Source organism: Ptychodera flava, chromosome 9 (assembly GCF_041260155.1).
Source record: "Ptychodera flava strain L36383 chromosome 9, AS_Pfla_20210202, whole genome shotgun sequence".
In the NCBI taxonomy this organism is placed as follows: domain Eukaryota; kingdom Metazoa; phylum Hemichordata; class Enteropneusta; family Ptychoderidae; genus Ptychodera; species Ptychodera flava.
This window is the reverse complement of record NC_091936.1, coordinates 1,325,531-1,345,786: the sequence shown is the minus strand read 5'-3', so window position 1 is coordinate 1,345,786 and position 20,256 is coordinate 1,325,531. Positions and strand designations below refer to the sequence as shown.

Genomic DNA, 20,256 nt, shown 5'->3' with positions numbered 1-20,256 from the left:
AACAACTACAACTATACGTGTCTGCAGCAAATAGATGACTCCTTTCAAATGAAGCTTACCGCAAAGGAGCAAAACAATCAGAGTTCTGTGACAATCCTGTTTGAGCCATAGCTATGCGTTTACAGTGAAAAAGTGTAACAATTCCACTTGCCCATTCCACAAAGCACCAAGACTACCAATGGAGAAATTCAGTGACTTGCATTTCTTATAATGGCAGAAGACAAGGTCCACTAAAAGAAAGGACTTAAATGATGGTTATGGAACTACTACTACTAGTGAATGCCAACAGCCATGTCTTCAACGACAGAAGGATGAACATCATGCTCTACTGTTCAATCCCAGTGCTTGTTCTGCCTATGGAGTTAAACAAACCATTAAAAGCAATGACTGTGACAAACAGTGTGCGAAATTAAGAGAAAATAGCTTCAGGTCATAAGGACCTGCACCAAGCCAAAGCTTCAGGTCCTTACAGAAAACTGCCGGTCCTCAGTAAATGCAGCTGTTAACGACCTGTATTACCATTAAATTCAACACTCTCTCCACCAAAACTATGCTTTTGAATGTTGTAATCTTTAATTTTTCATGATATGTCATTTTATCAATAGAGTCAGCAAGTATTCACTCCAAAGAAATATTGTTCACATAGATTGCAGAACAGTGTAAGTGAATGATCAGTGAATCAATCAGCTACATGATCTGGAAAATCTGAAAAAAATCACAGCCCTCATCTTCCTCACTGTAATGCGCATGCATTTATCAATGTTTTCCACCATTAGGGGGACTATGGGACTAACAGGAGAATTTGACATTTTTTTCTAACTCTCGGACTATAAAATGATGTCAAACATCAAGGGGCCGGGGAATACAGGCTCATGCACTGGCTACATGTTGATGATGAAAGCGAGAAAGTTTGTCTCTCACGACTTTCTATGGGGGATGATGCTCTCTACATTGCTGTGTACAATTGTACGCTACACCAGGGCATGTGATATTGTGATTTGAAAATGTTTGGCGAGCTGAAAATCTTTTCTGAAATTAGCCAACGCGAGTGGTAGAAGAGTGAGTGAATAGCTTAGTACCCTGAAAACAGTCATGAGTAAGGAAGGTTTATGAATAAATTTGGTATGTAAACATTGATCACTACGTCTTTTTTATTGTAATGTAAAACATAAGGGAAAAAATACATGGTTTGTATTTTGATATGACGTATGGACTACTTTCAACATTTTCCAAAACATAAATATGCTTAAATGTGGTCTCTCTTGCATTCATGAAGAAACAGATGAAGTTATACTTTTAATCAAAAGGACAAGTATCGTAACTTTTTCAAGATTGTTTTTCCATACAGGTCTTTTCATTAAAATAGTATACGGTATACATATTAGATAAATTGACATTAAGACAAAAACCTACCACGAGAACAGTGCTGTCGACTAAACATATTTGGTTTTGAACATGGAGGTATTTTTTTAAGCTCCATGGTTTTGAACTAAGCCCGATATAAGGACTAGATGTTACACGACAGCCCAATTGTGCTACCTGCAGTCGACAGTCAAGTTCACGTTTCACTGCGTTTGCTTGTGGACCGCTAAAACATCTTGTTTGCTCTTTGGTCTTCAACCAAAGTTCACAAGGCTGACTGTTACCACGATATATCGATGTGATAATAAGTGTACATTTTATAAAATAAAACAGCCTTATCATAACAGTTTTGTCGAGTTGCACAATCCGTCGTGTATACTCACTCTCAGAGGCCGAGAGTAGGGCTTCAAATCTTGTTGATGTATATCGTTTTACGACTGGCACGCAAAACTCACCGTCATCCTGGGCTGTAGGCCTAAATGTCGCAAAAAATTAGGTCTTTTAAGATTTTACAGTATCATTATACCTGATCGTGTCGCGATGGTTTTCAGCAGTATCGAGTGTCTGTCAAACTTTTCAGAGTCATTTAATAACTTTAAGCTTTCAAAGGATGATGAGACCCAGCAATCGCTCATGCACAACTTTTCGATCAGAAATCATGCATTCATTTCCGTGAGTGGCGACGTGTGCCATTCATGTTGTCTGCAATTTCTATACGCTCGATCTCGATAGCAAAATGAGAGCAGCGTTTGTCATGCACTTTTTCCAATGGAATCTTGCTGCAACTCCTCTACGAACCGTTTATGTTTTGAACGCTTCTATTGAAAATCAAAGCAAAGAAAACGGAGTCAGTTTGATAAAATGAAGGGCTGTATTATAAATTCCGAACAGTTGAAGTGTAGAACTAGTGATACTGGGTGTTGTCGTCATATAACACCGATACGCTAACATTACCAGGGTTACACTCACTAGACGAGTATTATTATAATATTGTATCGCATTGTTGCACCAAGATCAATCCATTCCATTGCTAGAATCTGCCATGCACGGACGTGCATTGGCTGCACCGTGCTTTGCGCGGCGATCGCAGGGATTAGACTATTAGTAAATGTAAAATGTCGCAAAACAAAAAATTACTATGTTGCGACATTGTCAACCCCCCAGTCTGGCGTACCAGAGCGATCGAATTCCCTACTTAGTACTACCAGGACACGAAGTGAGATCTGCAACCCTGTTATTACCCCGCACTCCCTCCGTGGAAAACATTGATACTAAGGTGCATGACATTCAAGCCTGAATCACATGATTCAAAGTCAGTCATCATCTGCATCTGTTACAGATCTTGACGGAGAAATTTTCATTATTTATTCCAAATTCCAATCGGTCATATGGACCGACATGTTGCTAAAAACTTACGGCCCGACGAGAAATCTGTCGGTCTCGGACAGTCGGACAGACGTTAATTTTGCACACTGGTGACAAACTATACGTGTTGCATAGTGCAAAGAAGTTAATGAAAGAGCAAGGAATTCAGCTTGTAGGAGCACACGATGATGTAGATTACATTTGTGGTTCTACATTGGCTGTGTACGTGCCTGATGGTGTGCAGAACCACATATTAACTATGATATATGGCAGGAGATATCTTAAAGGAGAAGTTCACCAAGGATGATATTTACATATGTGCTAGCTTTGTAGTCAATTATCCCGGAAAAGCTATTTTCGCCATTTATAACTCAAGTGATTTTTTACAAAAACCGACGAAAATAGTACAGGATATTGCCCATGTAATTTGAATCATAGGAATAGAGGCTCCAGGCTTGGAGCTTGCATCATGTAATATGGAAGGGACCATCTTCGGACGGGTATGGTCTCGCATTGCCCACTCACAGCAACACAGTAGTGAACAGCAACACAAAATCTGACAGTGTACAGCTTATTAGTCCCCACGGACACCGTCCGGGGGGACTTATAGGTTTGGTCATGTCCGTGCGTGCGTCCGTCCGTGCGTCCGTCCGTTCACGCAGATATCTCAGACATGCCCGGGTCAATTTCTTTCAAACTTTGCACAAGGATAGTTCCCTACCCCATACAGATGCACGTCGATTTGTTTCACAATGCGATCAATTTTGGCCGTGTTAGAGGACTTTTTAGTTTTCACCTCCATAGACTCCCATGTATAAGGCAGTCTCCATAGACTCCCATGTATAAGGCAGTCCATAGACTCCCATGTATAAAGCAGTCGATAGACTCCCATTTATAAGGCAGTCTCCATAGACTCCCATGTATAGGGCAGTCCATAGACTCCCATGTATAAGGCCAAGAAAAATAAAATTTAGTTTCTCATCGTATTCATATTGCAAAAAGGATGCAGTGACACAGTTTTTAGTCCCCACTGATGAAGTCCAGGGGGCTTATAGATTGGGTCATGTCCGTCTGTGAGTCCATCTGTGAGTCCATCAGTTCACGCAGATATCTCAGACACTTTGACAAAATGTCATGTGACCTTGGTGACCTTTGACCTCAAATATATATATTCGTCCATAACTCAGTAACCACAAGTGCTACACCCTTCATATATGGTGTGATGGGACAGCTTATGACGCCACATATTGTACCTCATTAATTATGCGCATATCTAATTTTGAGCAAGCCAATAGAGCTAGAGGTCTGATTTTTGGTATATAGGGATAACTTAGCAATACAATTTTTTTTTTCAAATGTGACGTGACCTTAGTTACCTTTGACCTCAAATATACATATTTGTCCATAACTCAGTAACCACAAATGCTACACCCTTCATATATGGTATGATGGGAGACCTTATGATGCTTCATACTGTACCTCATTTATTATGTGTACATCTAATTCTGAGCAAGCCCATAGAGCTGGATGTCTGTTTTTTGGTATATAGGGATAACTATAGGATAGAAATTTTTTGACCAAATGTCATGTGACAGTGATGTAGATATGTTTTCTGATAGGTGGGCAAGGAAAATTTATAGGCGGTCATTAGCGGCTGCGAAGCAGCCGCGGGGGGTGGGTGCACCCCCCTCCCACGGTTCGGAAATTTTTGAAATTGTCCAATGAAAATAACACTATTTTACACCCTGTATTTATCAAATTTGTATTTGTATTCTTGGTAGAAATGGTCAGCCAAAGTCTCAATGTCACTTATTCCATAATTTCTGAACTCAGAATTGCACAGTGAATCAGGGTTTGGCAGCTCAAGTGGGTTGAATATGTGGAAACTGGTGAGAATATTCAGACTATCATTAAATCGGAGGTCAATGTTTTTCTTTACACACTCAATATATTTTGTGTGTAGAGAAGAAATTTCCTTCTTGACAAAGTCACAAAGCTCAATGTCAAGACAGGACAACCTGCCTTTTAAATCTTCCTCCAGTTTTTGTACTGGACATGAAATTGAGGATAGATTGGCTAGTGTATACTTTATTGCCGGTGAAACATGAGAAAAGTTTAACGCCCCAGTCTGAAAAGTTCTGCTTACGTTACTCAAAACAGGTAAAACTGAGTTTAAAATGCAGAGTGCACCCAGAAACTTGGGTTTCTTCATTTTTTTATACAACCCAAGTGCTGTAGGATCACTATCGAGGGCTTTAACCCTTTTCCTGCCAGACAGTTATAACTATATCACTTCACCATCAGCCAAGTCAGTAAAAAGCGGTATTGAGCCAAAACAAGACGTATTTTCACCCACTTGGCTTGGTATGTTATAGCATCTTTTGTCCAAAAAAAATCAACTTTACAGTATTATGTTTTCAACAGCCTTCAAGTGTACAGTATTATGTTAAAATACATCATATGGAATACATTGTGTTTCAATAATTTTAACCATCTTGACCTGGTGGTGAAATATGGACTTGGCAGGAAAAGGGTTAAAAGTATGCAACAAACCAACATAGTTTTCATAACGCTACTATCAAAGGATAGCCATCTTGTTGCACATGCTTTCTTAATTTTTTTACCAACATATTTTTTACACTTTTCAGACAAACTCATGTTTGCCAATTCTGTTTGAACATTCACAAACACGTTTGTTCTTTTGGGGGAATGTTCAAAAAAGCTCCAGGCATGAGTTAAGGTGTTTGCAACCTCTCGGATGTAACCGACATCCTTTTCAGTGTCCATTCAAGCTAAAGCCAATTTATGACATATACAATGAAAATTCAATATTAATGCATTTAAGCGGCGGAGTCTTGCCGCCACTCCATTATGTTTACCAACCATGGTGCTAGCGCCATCACTAACAAAAGTTTTGAGATTGTTTATGAGTAAATTACACTCCTCTAAACAGTGTACTAGTTTTTGAGTGACAATTTCGGCATTTGCACCCTCTGATTCCAAAATAGATTCCATGCCAAGAAAGTCAGTTTTAGCAATTCCTGCATCCTCATCAAAGTACTTAACAAAAATAATCAGCTGTTGCATAACTGCTACGTCTGTCACCTCGTCGGCTAGAACCCCATATGATTTACACTTAATTTGGTCCAAGACAATCTCTTTCACTGTTTCCCCGAGAGAAATAAACATTTCCCTGATGGATGGCCTGCTCCTGTGATTAAAATACTTGAGTTCATCAACTCCTAGTGATTCAAGTAATTCAATAAGCGGAACCAGTTTCTCATTGGAAATTTCCTGTTTTGCAAGCCAGTAGATTGCTGTGAATGTTTTCTCAAGTACAGTATCACTGACACATTTTTTCTCATCAATCTACTTTTGAAAGACCGATACTCTTTGCAACATTTCTCTGTGTACTGCATCTTTGTGTTGCTCTGTGCTGACATGCTCCAAAATTGCCTCCCTTCTCAAACGGACGGAAGGTGTGATATTCCATTTCTTTGATTTGTTCTTAGGCTTTGAAGTGTCATGTTTCTTGCAGAGCAAGCAGTACATTCCAACATTTTCGATGTAAACCAACCAGCACAGATCTGTCATGTAATCAAAAGCGATATCTCTTGCAAATGTCCACTGATGACAAAACTTTGAATCCGATTTACCGCGTCTACTGGACAACTCATCAGTTTTGCTAACATCATTACACCTGCCACTGCACATGTAAAAGTTATGAATGTTGCTACAGTCATCAGAGTCTCCACACGTTTGGAAGGCATTCAAAATTTCCCTTCTACCCTCTGACAGAGAAACTGAATCTTTTCTCTCACATTTTTGGATTTTTCCGGTTTCATCACTGTTTATATCAGTCGAGCTTACTGGACTTGAAATTTCGGCATCGACATCGTTACCACTCTCACTAGCACTGGCTATATCAACATTGCATTTGCGATGTTTTATCATCCACACTCATCCAAGACGACGGCCCTGCACAGCTGTCCTCGAGGGACTCACCAGCTTCATCGGCTTTTTTTACCACCACGTATTTCCAAATACTTATTTACTTTGCTGGTCGTTTAGTTTCCTTTTCTTGGAGTTTTCTGCCTTAGACATCGTGGATATTGATATTCAAATGTGCCTGCATATGGCATTACCGAGAACTTTTCCGCAACCTCATAGTCACATGTTACATTTGCATAATACGAACAGTTGTCAATTGCTTTCTGATTGTACCGAACCCTATCCGAGGTAACCAGATATGCAACGGCAATTACTTCAGGTCATGCTATAGCTGCTGCATGCAAAGCTCAACTAGGGACGATTCAGACTTTACTTCCAGGGGGAGGGTGGAGGATTTTCTATTTTCTGGGTGATTTTTTTCCACGGCCCCCCTAGTAAATTATAGAAAAAATCTATGGCCCCCCCTCATCTTTCGTGTTTTTTTTCCATGGCCCCCCCTAATATATACATGCATGCTTATACACTATAGACATATCCAGTCTAACAAGTTGCAGGAACTGTAGCGGACATTTAATCGATGATATAACAAATCATTTCAGGGTTATGTGACTATAAAAAGAATGATTTGCAGGGACTGCAAGTGGCACACTTTTGGAAAGGGTAGCAATAAACATATCTGGTTGTAAATTTCTGAAGAAAAGTTAATTACTAAATATGAATACGTTTTTCGTTATGTCTCACTGATACATATGATGCACACAAAGACAAGCAAAGATGTCAGTTAGAAATGGTGAACAGGAAATCAGAGGAGCAGATAATTGGCAAAGTGATATATATCTAGAAGTTTAATTGTACATCATTTGCAGATATCCAGATATTTCTGGAAAGTAAGATGTACATGTACATGCACAAGTTCAGCATACATTTTCATTTGATGATGCTGAATGCAGACTCACGGTGAAAGTTTTAAACATTAGGAATTAAAATTGGTGAAAGCCAACTTGTTTTTAATTTTCTTTTTTTTCTAATTTGGTTGTCATAAAACCAAGTAGCTGCCACGGAAAGCAACAATGCTGAGGAATATTTTAGATCATTTCTTGAACAAAACACCTTATCAAAAACATGAATTCACATGTTATTCTGCTCATTCCATTAACAATCCAATGTTCATATTAAAATGCAGATAACCCTGTGTAAGTCAAAGTTCACATTTTGTCAGCAGTATTTTTCAAAATTGACAGAGCATTCATATTTCAAATTTTTTTAACAAACTTTAATCTTAAAATAGTCATGATGCGCATGTTTTCAGATGACATGAAACAATACATGTTAATTTGTTTATTTGCCTTTTCTGCCAGCCGCCACTTAGAAGAAATCTTTGATTATACATATCAGAATGAATGGGACACAAAGGTATTAGCATCAATACACAATGTGTAAGCCTATCCATATTTCTCCTAGCCTCATACACACTGAGATCACTTCTTGGACTACAGCAAATTTCTTGTGTACACAATATTTCAACAATCCGACACCATAGCATTGATGCAGAGCCACATGATCTTCTGGATGCACATACAGGATTATTGGAAAATCAACCCTTTTGTAAATTTTTCACCATATATTTTTGACAGTAATACATAATATTTTTATTTTCAACATTAAAAAACTATTCCTGAAAAGCAACTTGAAGATGAGACGGCCATAAATTTATTTTCAAAAAAGTTTATAGTAGATGTAAGCACTGTAAAAAGTTATGTAAAACATTTAAAAAATTTAGAAAGGGTAAAATTGATGAGAATGAAACATAGAAAAAGGAGCAGAAAAGAAGAGAGGATAAAAAATACGAGGACTATGACTGGTTAAAGTTGCTCTTGAGTGGGAACCTTCAAAATTTAAACGTAAAAGAATTAGATAAATACCTTGATAAACATAAATTACCAAAACAAAAAAAATTGAAAGCTGAAAAAGTTCAAATTATAACCGCACATATACATGCACAACCTCATTCAATTTAAGAAAACTGTCAGGGAAAGATGTAACAACTTATGTCACAGATGAGTCAGAGTCAGATAGCAGTGACTCTGAATTGGAAATCTCTGTCAATGGAGTCATTGAGAGTGATGATGATGGTGTTGGTTCTGAATATAATAGTGACACAGACACTGAACTGACGAAATCCCAGAGAACCAACGTGACCATGTTACTTTAAGAAATGGCAGAGTAGCAAGTCGTTTTGTTTTGAATTAAGGTGGAGCTGCATGTTGCCAACACAGTTTTTTTCAAAGCAATATTTCTCATCAAAGATGACAAGGAAACCCCCTCATACCATATATTTTCAAAAAGCAGAGACTCTAAAGTTTAGTATGGTAGCAGTAGTTACTCAAAGGATGAAGTGGGTGTATATTTGGGGTAAAAAACCTCAATTTTGGTATTAATGATAAAAATTAATTTAAGTCAAAAACTAGACAGTATTTTCTGAAATGTAATATTTCACTTGAAAGGAGAGTATATGTAGAATAAAACGACTATTTTATTTGGCATTATCCATCCTCATTTTAAAATTGTAGGGGTTTAAAGACTGACACTCTAATAATTGGTTAAAATCATGATCAGCAAAATTAAAATGCCTCTTATTCAAAATGCCTCTTTTTAAAAATGTAAGAGCTTTATTGCCAAACAAAACCAATTGATAGTTGTTTTGTTATATAGCATTTAAAAAACATAATGTGAAATTTCAGAAAATTTGACCCAGTCGGAGTGGAGTTATATTCTTCAGAAATTTTGAAATTGGGAGGCAAAAGAAGCCAAGAAATCGGGTGATTTGCATACATTTGCACAAATTAACACTTCTTTATCATGCAACTTTACACTGCTTCACAAGCTACAAGGTAAACCCAACCTGATGATGCTGAATATTTGCTGTAATTTTTAGCATTTGTTCAATGTTCATCTCTGTGTATCAGCATTTGTTTGTTATTCTATCACTACATAGAACACCCAATGCTGTATTTAGCAACATACCAGTGTGAACATAAATGACCATTGTTATTGTTGATAAATGAATTCTAGCCTGGACTTGATGCGAGATCTCTTTTCAACAAAAACAACCCTGACTGTTTACTGTATGGTTTGTGTTGACATGCTATATACTGGACATTTCATGACGCTTCAGGGAGGAGAACAAGATACTGCAGTAGATGCATAAAACAAACCACTGTGAATATTACCGAATTTGGCAGCTAAAGGAGTTTAACTAAACACGTTGAGTTTATCTGTCACACAGGTAGCATCTATGGTTCTCTTTTGTAGAGATCAGAAATTCTGGGCAAATATTGAATTGATGATTTTTTTCCTTGGCCCCCCCTAAAAGATTGTGGTATTTTTGTGTAGCCCCCCCTAAATTTTCTTGGGAAAAATGGGTGGCCCCCCCCCCCCCCCCCCCCCCCCCCCCCCCCCCCCCCCCCCCCCCCCCCCCCCCCACCCCCCCCCCCACCCCCCCCCCCCCCCCCCCCCCCCCCACCCCCCCCCCCCCCCCGGAAGTAAATTCTGAATCATCCCCTAGATCGGGATCGCAACATTGTAGATTAGTTTTACTCAAAATTTCTTTCCTCTTTTCTGTAATTTGTTTCAAACTACCTAAACTTACATAAAAATGTGAATGGGTAAAGATTTTTCTTTCAAATGCACAAGGTTTTTTTTCATGATTTTTTTGTCATTTTTTCCGTGTGTTTTTATAGCCGGTCACAAGCTGAGCTCAGCAGGGCGTTTTGACCGGTGACCGGCTATTATCTACATCACTGAATGTGACCTCGATGACCTTTGACCTGAAATATACGTTTATGTCGATAAATACGTAACCACAAGAGCTATGTCCTTTATATTTATTAGGGTGGGAGACCTTATGACAACACACGCTTTACCTTATTAATTATGCACACATCTAATTCTTGGCGAGCGAATAGAGCTAGAGGTCTGATTTTTGGCATATAGGGATTAATTAGCAATACAATTTTTTTTTCAAAATGTCATGTGACCTTATGACCTTTGACCTTGATTATACATATATATGCATAACTCGGTAACCACAAGTTCTATACCCTCCAATTCTGATAGGATATTAGACCTTAAGATGTCACATCTTGTACCTCATTATTATGTGCATATGTATTTCTTGGCTGGCAAATACAGCTAGAGGTCTGATCTTTTTTCCCGATTTAGAACCATAACTTAGACATGCCTCATGTGTTTCAAATTGGGAACAACGACATAGACCTATGTGCCCATAGATCTCAACATATACAATCCAGTGATACTTCTTAGTGACCACATTTCCCTGCCCCATCAAGACTAATACTCCCCTATTACAAGTGGGGAGTATGTCGTTGTCAATGACTTGTTATAAGTGATTCATTGTTTATGCAAGGATACTCAATATAAACAAAAGTTACGTTAATACGCACAGCCCGGTGTTAGCCTGGGTGAGTGGACAATGCCATACCCATGGGAAGATGGTCTCTTCCATATCATGTGATGCAAGCTCCAAGCCTGGAGCTTTTTTCCCATGATTCAACTTACATGGGCAACTTCCTGTGCTATTTTTATCGATTTTTGTAAAAAATAGCGCGAGTTATAAATAGCGAAAATAGCTTTTCCGGGGTAAATGACCACAAAGCTAGCACATATGTAAAAATCATCCTTGGTGAACTTCCCCTTAAAATGCAATCATCCTATAGAAATTCCATATTACAGCTCTGGAATCATGCCAGCAACCTGCTGCTACTGTAAGATAGCATGTCACCAGTCACTGGATAAGCAGCCACTGATGAGACTACTTGTGAGACTGCTATAACATATAGTCAAAGTACCAGTCTCAAACAGAAAGATATTCACAAAAAGGACAAATTGAACATTGCATTCTGGTGCTGAAGTATTCCTTGAACACTGTCCTCAACATTTAGAATTGTACAAGCTCATTGAACAATTGTACAAATCATTGAATGTTGTACATAACATGAACCATCGTGATACGTGTACAGATATTTGCCTTCTTGTTTTCATGTAGTTGAATCTTGTGTTCAAGTTTTAAAATGGCCAAGAAAAGCTTAAGAAAGAAAAGTTCGCATAATTACATCATTGTTGTGAGAGACCTAGGATGAGAAGCAAACCATTTTTTGACGTACAGCAAAAAACAGGATGGTTGGACTGTCTGGTATACATTACGTTTACTTTTTTGTATGTAGCACACAAGTTTTGTTGAATACATTGTAACATTGTAGATAACATTGTAGAACCGACTCATTTGAGTGTCTGGATAGAACACAAAAGGGACGTTCAGAAATACTTATCATAGGTCTCTACGATCAACTCGATAAGTAATTTAACATCCCTTTTGTGTTCTATCCAGACACTCAAATGAGTCAGTTCTACAATGTTATCTACAATGTTACAATGTATTCAACAAAACTTGTGTGCAAAGTACAAAAAAGTAAACGTTATGTATATTAGACTGTCCAGCCATCCCGTTTATTGCTGCAAGTAGTTTTTATTCAATGTAATTTTCATCAGCCATAAGTTAAATATGGTTAGCTCGGTTGATAGACTAAGTCATTAATTATAACTTGTCCTGACTGATACCATAAATACTTTGCCTTGTTTACTGTACCATTATGTCTAATATTGTATAGAAATACCAGCCGAACATATCTACCTTGTTTACTCACATGTGCAAACAATGGTTCTATTTGACTTTTGCACATAGACAAAAGCAAAGAAAGATAGTGGAAGTGAAAAGTCACCGGTTTTGCTAAGCCAGCAGGTCCTGGATTTACAAGATCAATTACGTAACTTACACTTAGAGAAGACACTTGGAGCTGAGCCAGTCTTGGATCTTGCAGACCCACAGGCACAGTTACCAAAGTAAGTTGCCAATACTATTCATCGTAGTTACCAAAGTAAGTTGCCAATATTATTGATAGTTCATCTTGTAATCTTGCATATGCTTTATGATCCCTCAATACTGAGTCTACTTTCATCATTTTTCTTCAACAAGTCATCGTTGATGACACAGTCCCCATTTGTGAAAGGGTACTTTAATTACTAGTCCTCGGAGAGAATAGAGTCCTGTTCATTAATTAGGTCTGTGATTAAAAATACTGCAATACAGATTAGGCTTAATGGCCTAGAATGATTGAGTTCTATGATGGTGAAAACATAAAACCAATGTAGGCCGCCATCCTAATTACAAAAGGTCATTAAATGAATCAATTAGTAATTAATCGACAGGATGTTGCCAAACATTTTTGCATCCTATCATAATTAACACTGACAGATTATCGCCAGTACCATATTTCATAACGTTTCATGCAGTGCTTCTGGACATTCACTCTAAGGGACCGTTCAGTTTTTACAGCCGGGGGGGGGGGGGGGGGGGGGGGCGGCAAAATCCAGGGGGGGGTCATCGTAATTTTGGAATCCGCAAAGGGGGGGGTCATCGCTTTTTCACTGGTAGGAAAGGGGGGGTCACCACATTTTCAAAAACATAATACCAACAATAAAGTTCACTTTATGTCATGGCCATGATCGACCCTCTTTACCGGCGGGCCGCCTTCGGCGGCCCACTACAATAAATATACATTATGTATTACCCATGACCCTCTTAACGGGCAGACGCCTTTGGCGGCCCACTCCAATTAGGTTTACTTCATGCAATGGCAATGATCCGACCCTCTTTACCGGTGGGCCGCCTGCCACTACAATAAATTGACTTTATGTAATACCCCACGGCAATCTTACTGTAAAATTCCCAATCGGGTCAGTCACAATCAGGTTGTGCTAGATGATTTTCATTTGTTATGGACATATATCTGCCATTCAGACTGATATTATATTGCTTATTTGTTTCTAATAAATAGTAATAGTTGTAATTAACTTGGTCACATAAAGAAATATTGCATATATTGTGCAGGTTTGGTTGTACATCCTCAAAAATGCCTTTAAAAACTGTAAAAAGTAGCGTTATGCTGTTTCACTTCAAAATGCACTTAATTTCAAAATGTTTTTTGGAACACAGTGTTAAAATTGTGGAATTTTGAGCTTGCATATGTTATTGCAGAATACCTAACCTTTCTTTCACAAGTTATTTCATGTGATTATGTGCATCGGAACAGAAACTCTGGTATTTTTACCAAAACTGTAACATCGTTATGTTTTTTGTGTTTTATGACCATATAGTATATATCCCTTTAGTTTATATGTAGAAAAATGGATAAAATATTGTAATATTGAATTTAATTCCAACCTCAACATCCATGGCAAGCATTTTATACACCAAAATTTAAATAAAATTGCATATTGTATTGTTTTGTGAATAAATGAAAATGGAGATCGTTGTGGTCGGAATTTCTTGTAGCGTCCGTGACACACTCATATCTTAAGGACAACAGGAGTTATAAAAGATCTGATGTCACAGGCCTAAGTGTCAATAGGTGCCTACCTTAAATAAACAAATTATATTATTACTGTCCCTTGCGTTCACTATTAACATTCCTAAAATATTGAAATGTAGCATCCGTGACGGTGTAGCGTCCGTGACGGTGTTTACTACATAGTCATAATTAATAACTATTTAAAACATTTTAAAGCAGTTAATCCACTGAAACATATAAATACTAGTTTGTATTGTGTGGACACAAGGAGTTGGGTTACAAAATGTCTTCAAGGCATAAAATTGTAAATTTGCACAAAATTTATTTTTTAAAAAGTAATAAAACACTCAAAAAGTTGTGTTGAGCCTCAACTGTAACACTTAGATTGGTGTTTTTTAAGAATGCAGTAATTATATTGAATATGTTATTAGAATTCTAGTGAAAAGAACAATGAATTCTGTGCTGTATATGCATTTATTATTGTGTATTCCATTTCAATTTATTATGTCACGGATGCTGCAATAAAATGCAAACATTGTTTTTCAGATTATAAGCCAATCTAAATGTGAAATAAACACCACATTTTATATAAAGGAAAATGAGGGCAACTCCACACATCGGCTTTACCAAGATTGTTTAATATTTCGATATGGTTCATAAAAGGATCATTCCATTTATTTTGTGTGGAATACATGGCGAGACACCGGTGAATCAATAGTGCTTTGACCCTAGTCATGTGATCTGGGTCCCGGTAAATCAGTTTGTTGATTGAGTGATTTAATTATCTTAACGGTGTTTTGGAACCAAAAATGGTGTTCCTTCATCAGTTGCTCTCTTGTTTTGTATCCCCTCTGCTTGGTTGTGTGATGAAGTCATCTTCGTCCTCGAGGAGGAGAAGCCATGTTTTGTTATTGAGAGAGTTAGCCACTATTGACTGACTCTATAGTGAGCGATCCGGTGTGTGGTGTCATATTATAATTAACATGATCCAGCATCGATCGGAGTTTCTGGGCACTTATAAGGATTTTTGTTTTAGGGCATATTTTGAGCGTTGCTAGTGCTCGTTATGTTAAAAGTAAATGTTGTACTAATCTGACAACGATTGCTTGTTTTAGGCATTTAAATTGATTAACCGAACTTTTGGTTTTGTGTCAATTTTTCATGGACTTTGTATAGATTTTGGGTCGATATTGGTGCCTGCTTTACGGTGTTTGAAAAGCATGTTGTGAAAGGCTATTTTGAGAAATAAATCTTATTTCTCTGTGTTTAGCCATTCTCAGGTTTCATGGTTTCGTTAACAATATTTGCTGTAAACGGCCTTTGAAATCGGTTTGGTCTGAGGAGAGTGTTGGTTTATTTAATTCATGCCGCCAACTTTGATAACTTATATGGCAGCTCTCTCAGTTTTTGATTTTCTTTGCCAAATGATGTTTTCTGTATTGCTCAGCAATCTTTTCAGTTTGGTTGATTGTAGTACCAATTCGATGACAGATTGCATCTTGGTTTTATACGATAAGTTGTGGCATAAAATGGAGACAAATTAAAAAAATTCATTTTCCCCGTTGTTGAAACCGCTATCGTGAAACCTTTTAACTGTTTGAGCGATATGGGCAAAGTGTGTTTGAATTAACTCACCGGACTTTTCAGTTGTCGTTCCGGATATCGACGGACTGCTTACTCCTTCACATGTTGGTCAAAGTTAAATAACGAGCTATGATTTTGTAAGAAGGATTTGTTTTAGATGCTCGTTTTATAGACCATGAGGAGTGTCGTTAGAAAACGACTCGAGGGTTGATCCCAGAAGTAAGCTCAGCTGTAGTGATTTTTTACTCCAACTGATTTTTGCAGTAGTTGCTATAATAGCTTTCTTGTTCAATTTAAAGAAATTGTCAATGTTTTGACACAATTTTCACAATTTAAATGTTTGATAGAGAAAGGTTCTGGAGAAAAGAAAGAAAAAACCAGATTGTTAATTGTTTTTTATATTTCAAATTGACCAAACTTTCAAGTTTGATTTTGGTAGCGTCCGTGACAAAACTACATGTCATACTAAACAGAAATATTTCAGAAAGAAGTTCATTTTGATTTGACTGAATGGTATTAATATTGTTGCTATAGCATGGTTAATTCATGACAATAAATCTTTTAAGTACAGCATACCAGCGGAAGGACATGGAGAAGTTGAAAGTCCTATTAAAAAATATGATCAATATTGTTGTATTTCTCACTAAACTTGAGGTTGTGTTTATTCATGGACAAATTAAGTAAATCATACCAAGTATAGCTTATTTTAATGCCAATATGCATCTTTTATATTGTAATAACATAAGAAAGCATTAACAAATCATTGTTTAAAATTTTATTATGACATTTGTGTTTGATGTACAACATTTCTGTAGCGTCCGTGACACTGCGTCGACCATATAAAACAATGTGCACTGTGGTAATACTAATGACGTTTGCTTCACCAAACTTTAGGAAGATATGCCCCATACCATAACCTTTCAACATATTATTTAACTGGACAGTTATCATGAACTTGAAATTTTGACTTAAGTGACACACTCTAGCGCACCCTGATTGTGACTGACCCGAATTGAAGCCGCGGCTTGTATTAGAAACATTTTTGAGGGACCCCTGGGATCACGCACTGAATAATGGTAATGGCCGCGCGCCTTCAGCGGCCCTGTCCAGTAAAGTCTACTTTATGCAATAGCCATGATCGACCCTCTTTACCGGCGGGCCACCTTTGGTGGCCCACTAGAATAAAGTTGACTTTACGTAATGGCCCATGACCCTCTTAACCGGAGGGCTGCCTTTGGCGAACCACTCCAATAAAGTTTACTTTATACAATGTCCATGGACATGAGTTGTCTATGGAAATGAAGTTAAAAATTGCCTTACAGTCATCCTAATTAACAGACGTTTCAATGGATGTGGCTGAGAAGTTTGTGCACTGGCATCTCTGCTACACGAATAAAGTGCGCCGCGTACCGCAGTTCAAATCCAAACCATGCGGGTAAATTTGACATGTGGGTTTTGGTTTTTTTCAGGGGGGGGTCATCAATTTTTTTCGTCTGACAAACGGGGGGGTCATCTTTTTTTCACAAAAAATGCAGGGGGGTTCTATATATTTTTTTAACACCGGCGACAAGATTTTGCCGGCCCCCCCCCCAGGCCGTAAAAACTGAACGCTCCCTAAAAAGAAAAATTCCATCATATAAATGCAAATTAGCAATTAATTTAATCGATACTGCTAAGTGTCATTGAGATCAACATCTGTACCAAGTTTTATCAAATTTGATGCAGTATTTGTGGACATATCAATCTAATTAGGAAAGTTCATTATACATATGCAATTACAAATTAATTACAATGACACTGATAAATGTCTTTATTCACTGTTAAAGCAATGTGAGCTTAAAATCTGTACCAAGTTTCATGAAATTAGATGCAGTATTTCTTGACATATAAGCCTAATTACGAAAATTCAATGATTGGCCATAATACTACTACATGTCGTGAAACAAACTAATGTGCATATGTATGATGTAGGTCAATGTCCTTATACCAACTTGGAATAATATTGGTGGAAATATGTCTGAGTTATGGCTCTGTACATTAAAAAATGTAACTGAATAGCCACCAGGCAACCACATTGGATCGGATTGTAAAACCAATTGACATGCATATTTATTAATAATATGACAATGCGTCAATGTCCTTGTACCAACTTTGAATAAAATCGGTTGATACATGTCTGAATTATGGCTCTGGACATAAAAAAAATTGTAACAAAATGGCCGCCAAGCGGCCATATAGGATGTCATGAAAAAATTGACCTACATATGTATGACAATTGTCAATGTTCTTGTGCCAACTTTGAATAAAATCGGTTGATACATGTCTGAGTTACGGTTCCGGACATGAAAAAATCATAGCAAAATGGCTGCCATGCAATCTTATCATAAAACAAATAGACATGCACATGTATGACACAGGTCAATGTACTTGTACCAGCTTTCATTAAAATGAGATGAGACGTGCCTAAGTTATGCCTCAGGACATGAAAAAATTATAACAAAATGGCTGCCATGTGGCCATATTGAATCATATCATGAAACAAATCGACGTACATATGTATGACATAAGTCAATGTCCGTGTACCAACTTTGAAAAAACTTGATTGATACATGTGTGAGTTATGGTTTGGCACATGAAAAAATCGTAACAAAATGGCCACTACGCGGCCATATTGAATCGTATCGTTAAACAAATTGATGTACATATGTATGACAAAGGTTGATGTCCTTGTACCAACTTACAATAAAATCGATTGAGATGTGCCTGAGTTATGGCTCTGTATGTGAAAAAATTGTAACAAAATGGCTGCATGGCGGAAATATTGGATCTTATCACAAAACAAACTGATGTGCATATGTATGACATAAGGGGAAATCCTTGTACCAAGTTTGAATGAAATCGGGCGAGGCATCTCTGAGATATCTACGTGAACGGATACATGCACGCATGCACGCATGCACACGCACGGAGGCACAGACATGACCAAACCTATAAGTTCCCCTAGACAATGTCCATGGAGACTAAAAACTATGGAGGACCAACTTTTAAAGCCATAAACAGAATGTTGATATAATGTTATGCCAAAAAACATCCTTTGCTGGAGTTCATACACTTGATCTGGGTATAAGTCGTTCCATGTGGCATGAGCCTATAGGCAAGTGCTATCGCTTCCCCGTCAGCCAAGTCAGTAAAAAGCAGCATTGAGCCAAAACATGACCTATTTTCACCCACTTGGTTTGGTCTGTTGTACCATCTTTAGTCCAAAAAAATCAAGTTTCCAACAGCCTTCAAATGTACAGTATTATGTTAAAATACACCATATGGAATATGTTGTGTTTCATTAATTTTAACCATCTTGACCTGATGGTGAAATATGGACTTGGCAGGAAAAGGATTAATTACAGATCTAATTAATGAACAGGACTCTATCCTCTCCAAGGACTGGTAATCAAATAACCCATTAACACGTGGGGACTGTGTCATCAACGATGACTTTTCTTTTTCATGTGCATCATATCGACTTAAATTTAGTTACTTTCACTGACAAATTCCAAATTACAAGCAGGGACTATATCATTGTCAGTGACTGCTCCATATACTGCCAGATGCTTGTCCTTTAAATGTATGAATGTCTTGTTTTGGCGCAGAAAACTACTGAGCCAGTTGCAGGCATACAAGAGGGTTGCTGGAGAGAATTCAAAAACTCCCTCAAAAGGCCAACCTTCAAGTGAAGCACATGTTGTTTATGAACTATTTTATAAACCGGAACAGGCAAAATTCAATCAGCTGTCAAAGGTAAGTTGCTTTAGAGATGACCTTCTCATCACAAAACATGAAGATGGAAATGTTATATTGACATCTCTGTTGAAATCATAGTTGGAGAAGCATTGGTGCATATCGAAAGCTTCATTCTTTCTATATATGATTAATAACACAGTTCATCAGCATTTTATTTCACCACAGGCATGACGTTACTATATCCGTGTTTATGTAGGCAGGTGTCATAGTTAAAGGGACAAAGTCAGCCATTTTCTACCTTCTGTAGCTCATATTTGGTATGTATATAAATACCAAAAAGAGCTTATATGGTGAGTCAGTGGCGTCTGTATGTCTGTATGTATGTATGTGCAGATGTATGTCCGTCACACACAAAAGCTCCTAAACCCCCGCACCTACCACCACAGTATTTGATGTACAGGTAGACCCAGGGGTTGAGATGTGACGTTGAAATGAACATGTCAGTGTCAAAAATATGCAAATGAGGTAAGAAAAGGGGAAATTCCTGCAAAGGTGCGGGAGTGGTTGTATTAACCCTTTTTCAGTCCAGAGCGCCCTCAAACGCCCTATAGGGGTGTGGCAAAAGCGCCCGAAAATTCCAGACTTCCGGGTCGATTTGAAAATGCGGGAAACGTAACAGTTTTCCATGATGAACGTGTCGTCATTTTCTGGTGACGTACTAAGCAAATGTTAGACTACATTTTCCCGCTCATAAATACACAGGTTGCCATTATAACTTTTTGCACAAAATCGATCGATGTTTTCTCGGACGCGTTGCTAAGTTTGAATT

The 20,256-nt window shown here is 37.8% G+C and overlaps 1 protein-coding gene across 4 annotated transcripts in view; it reads left to right on the top strand.

The window, feature by feature from the left end:
- LOC139141351 (dynactin subunit 2-like) overlaps positions 1-20,256 on the top strand; it is a 147,646-nt gene that overhangs the window by 75,659 nt on the left and 51,731 nt on the right. For all 4 annotated transcript variants that reach the window (XR_011554156.1, XR_011554157.1, XM_070710985.1 and 1 more), the window contains exons 6-7: positions 12,440-12,597; positions 19,337-19,484. Coding sequence is in view for 2 of the 4 variants with exons in the window: in XM_070710985.1 (XP_070567086.1) it covers positions 12,440-12,597; positions 19,337-19,484 (306 nt within the window). In the remaining 2 variants the exon portion in view is untranslated. The remainder of the gene's footprint in view (positions 1-12,439; positions 12,598-19,336; positions 19,485-20,256) is intronic.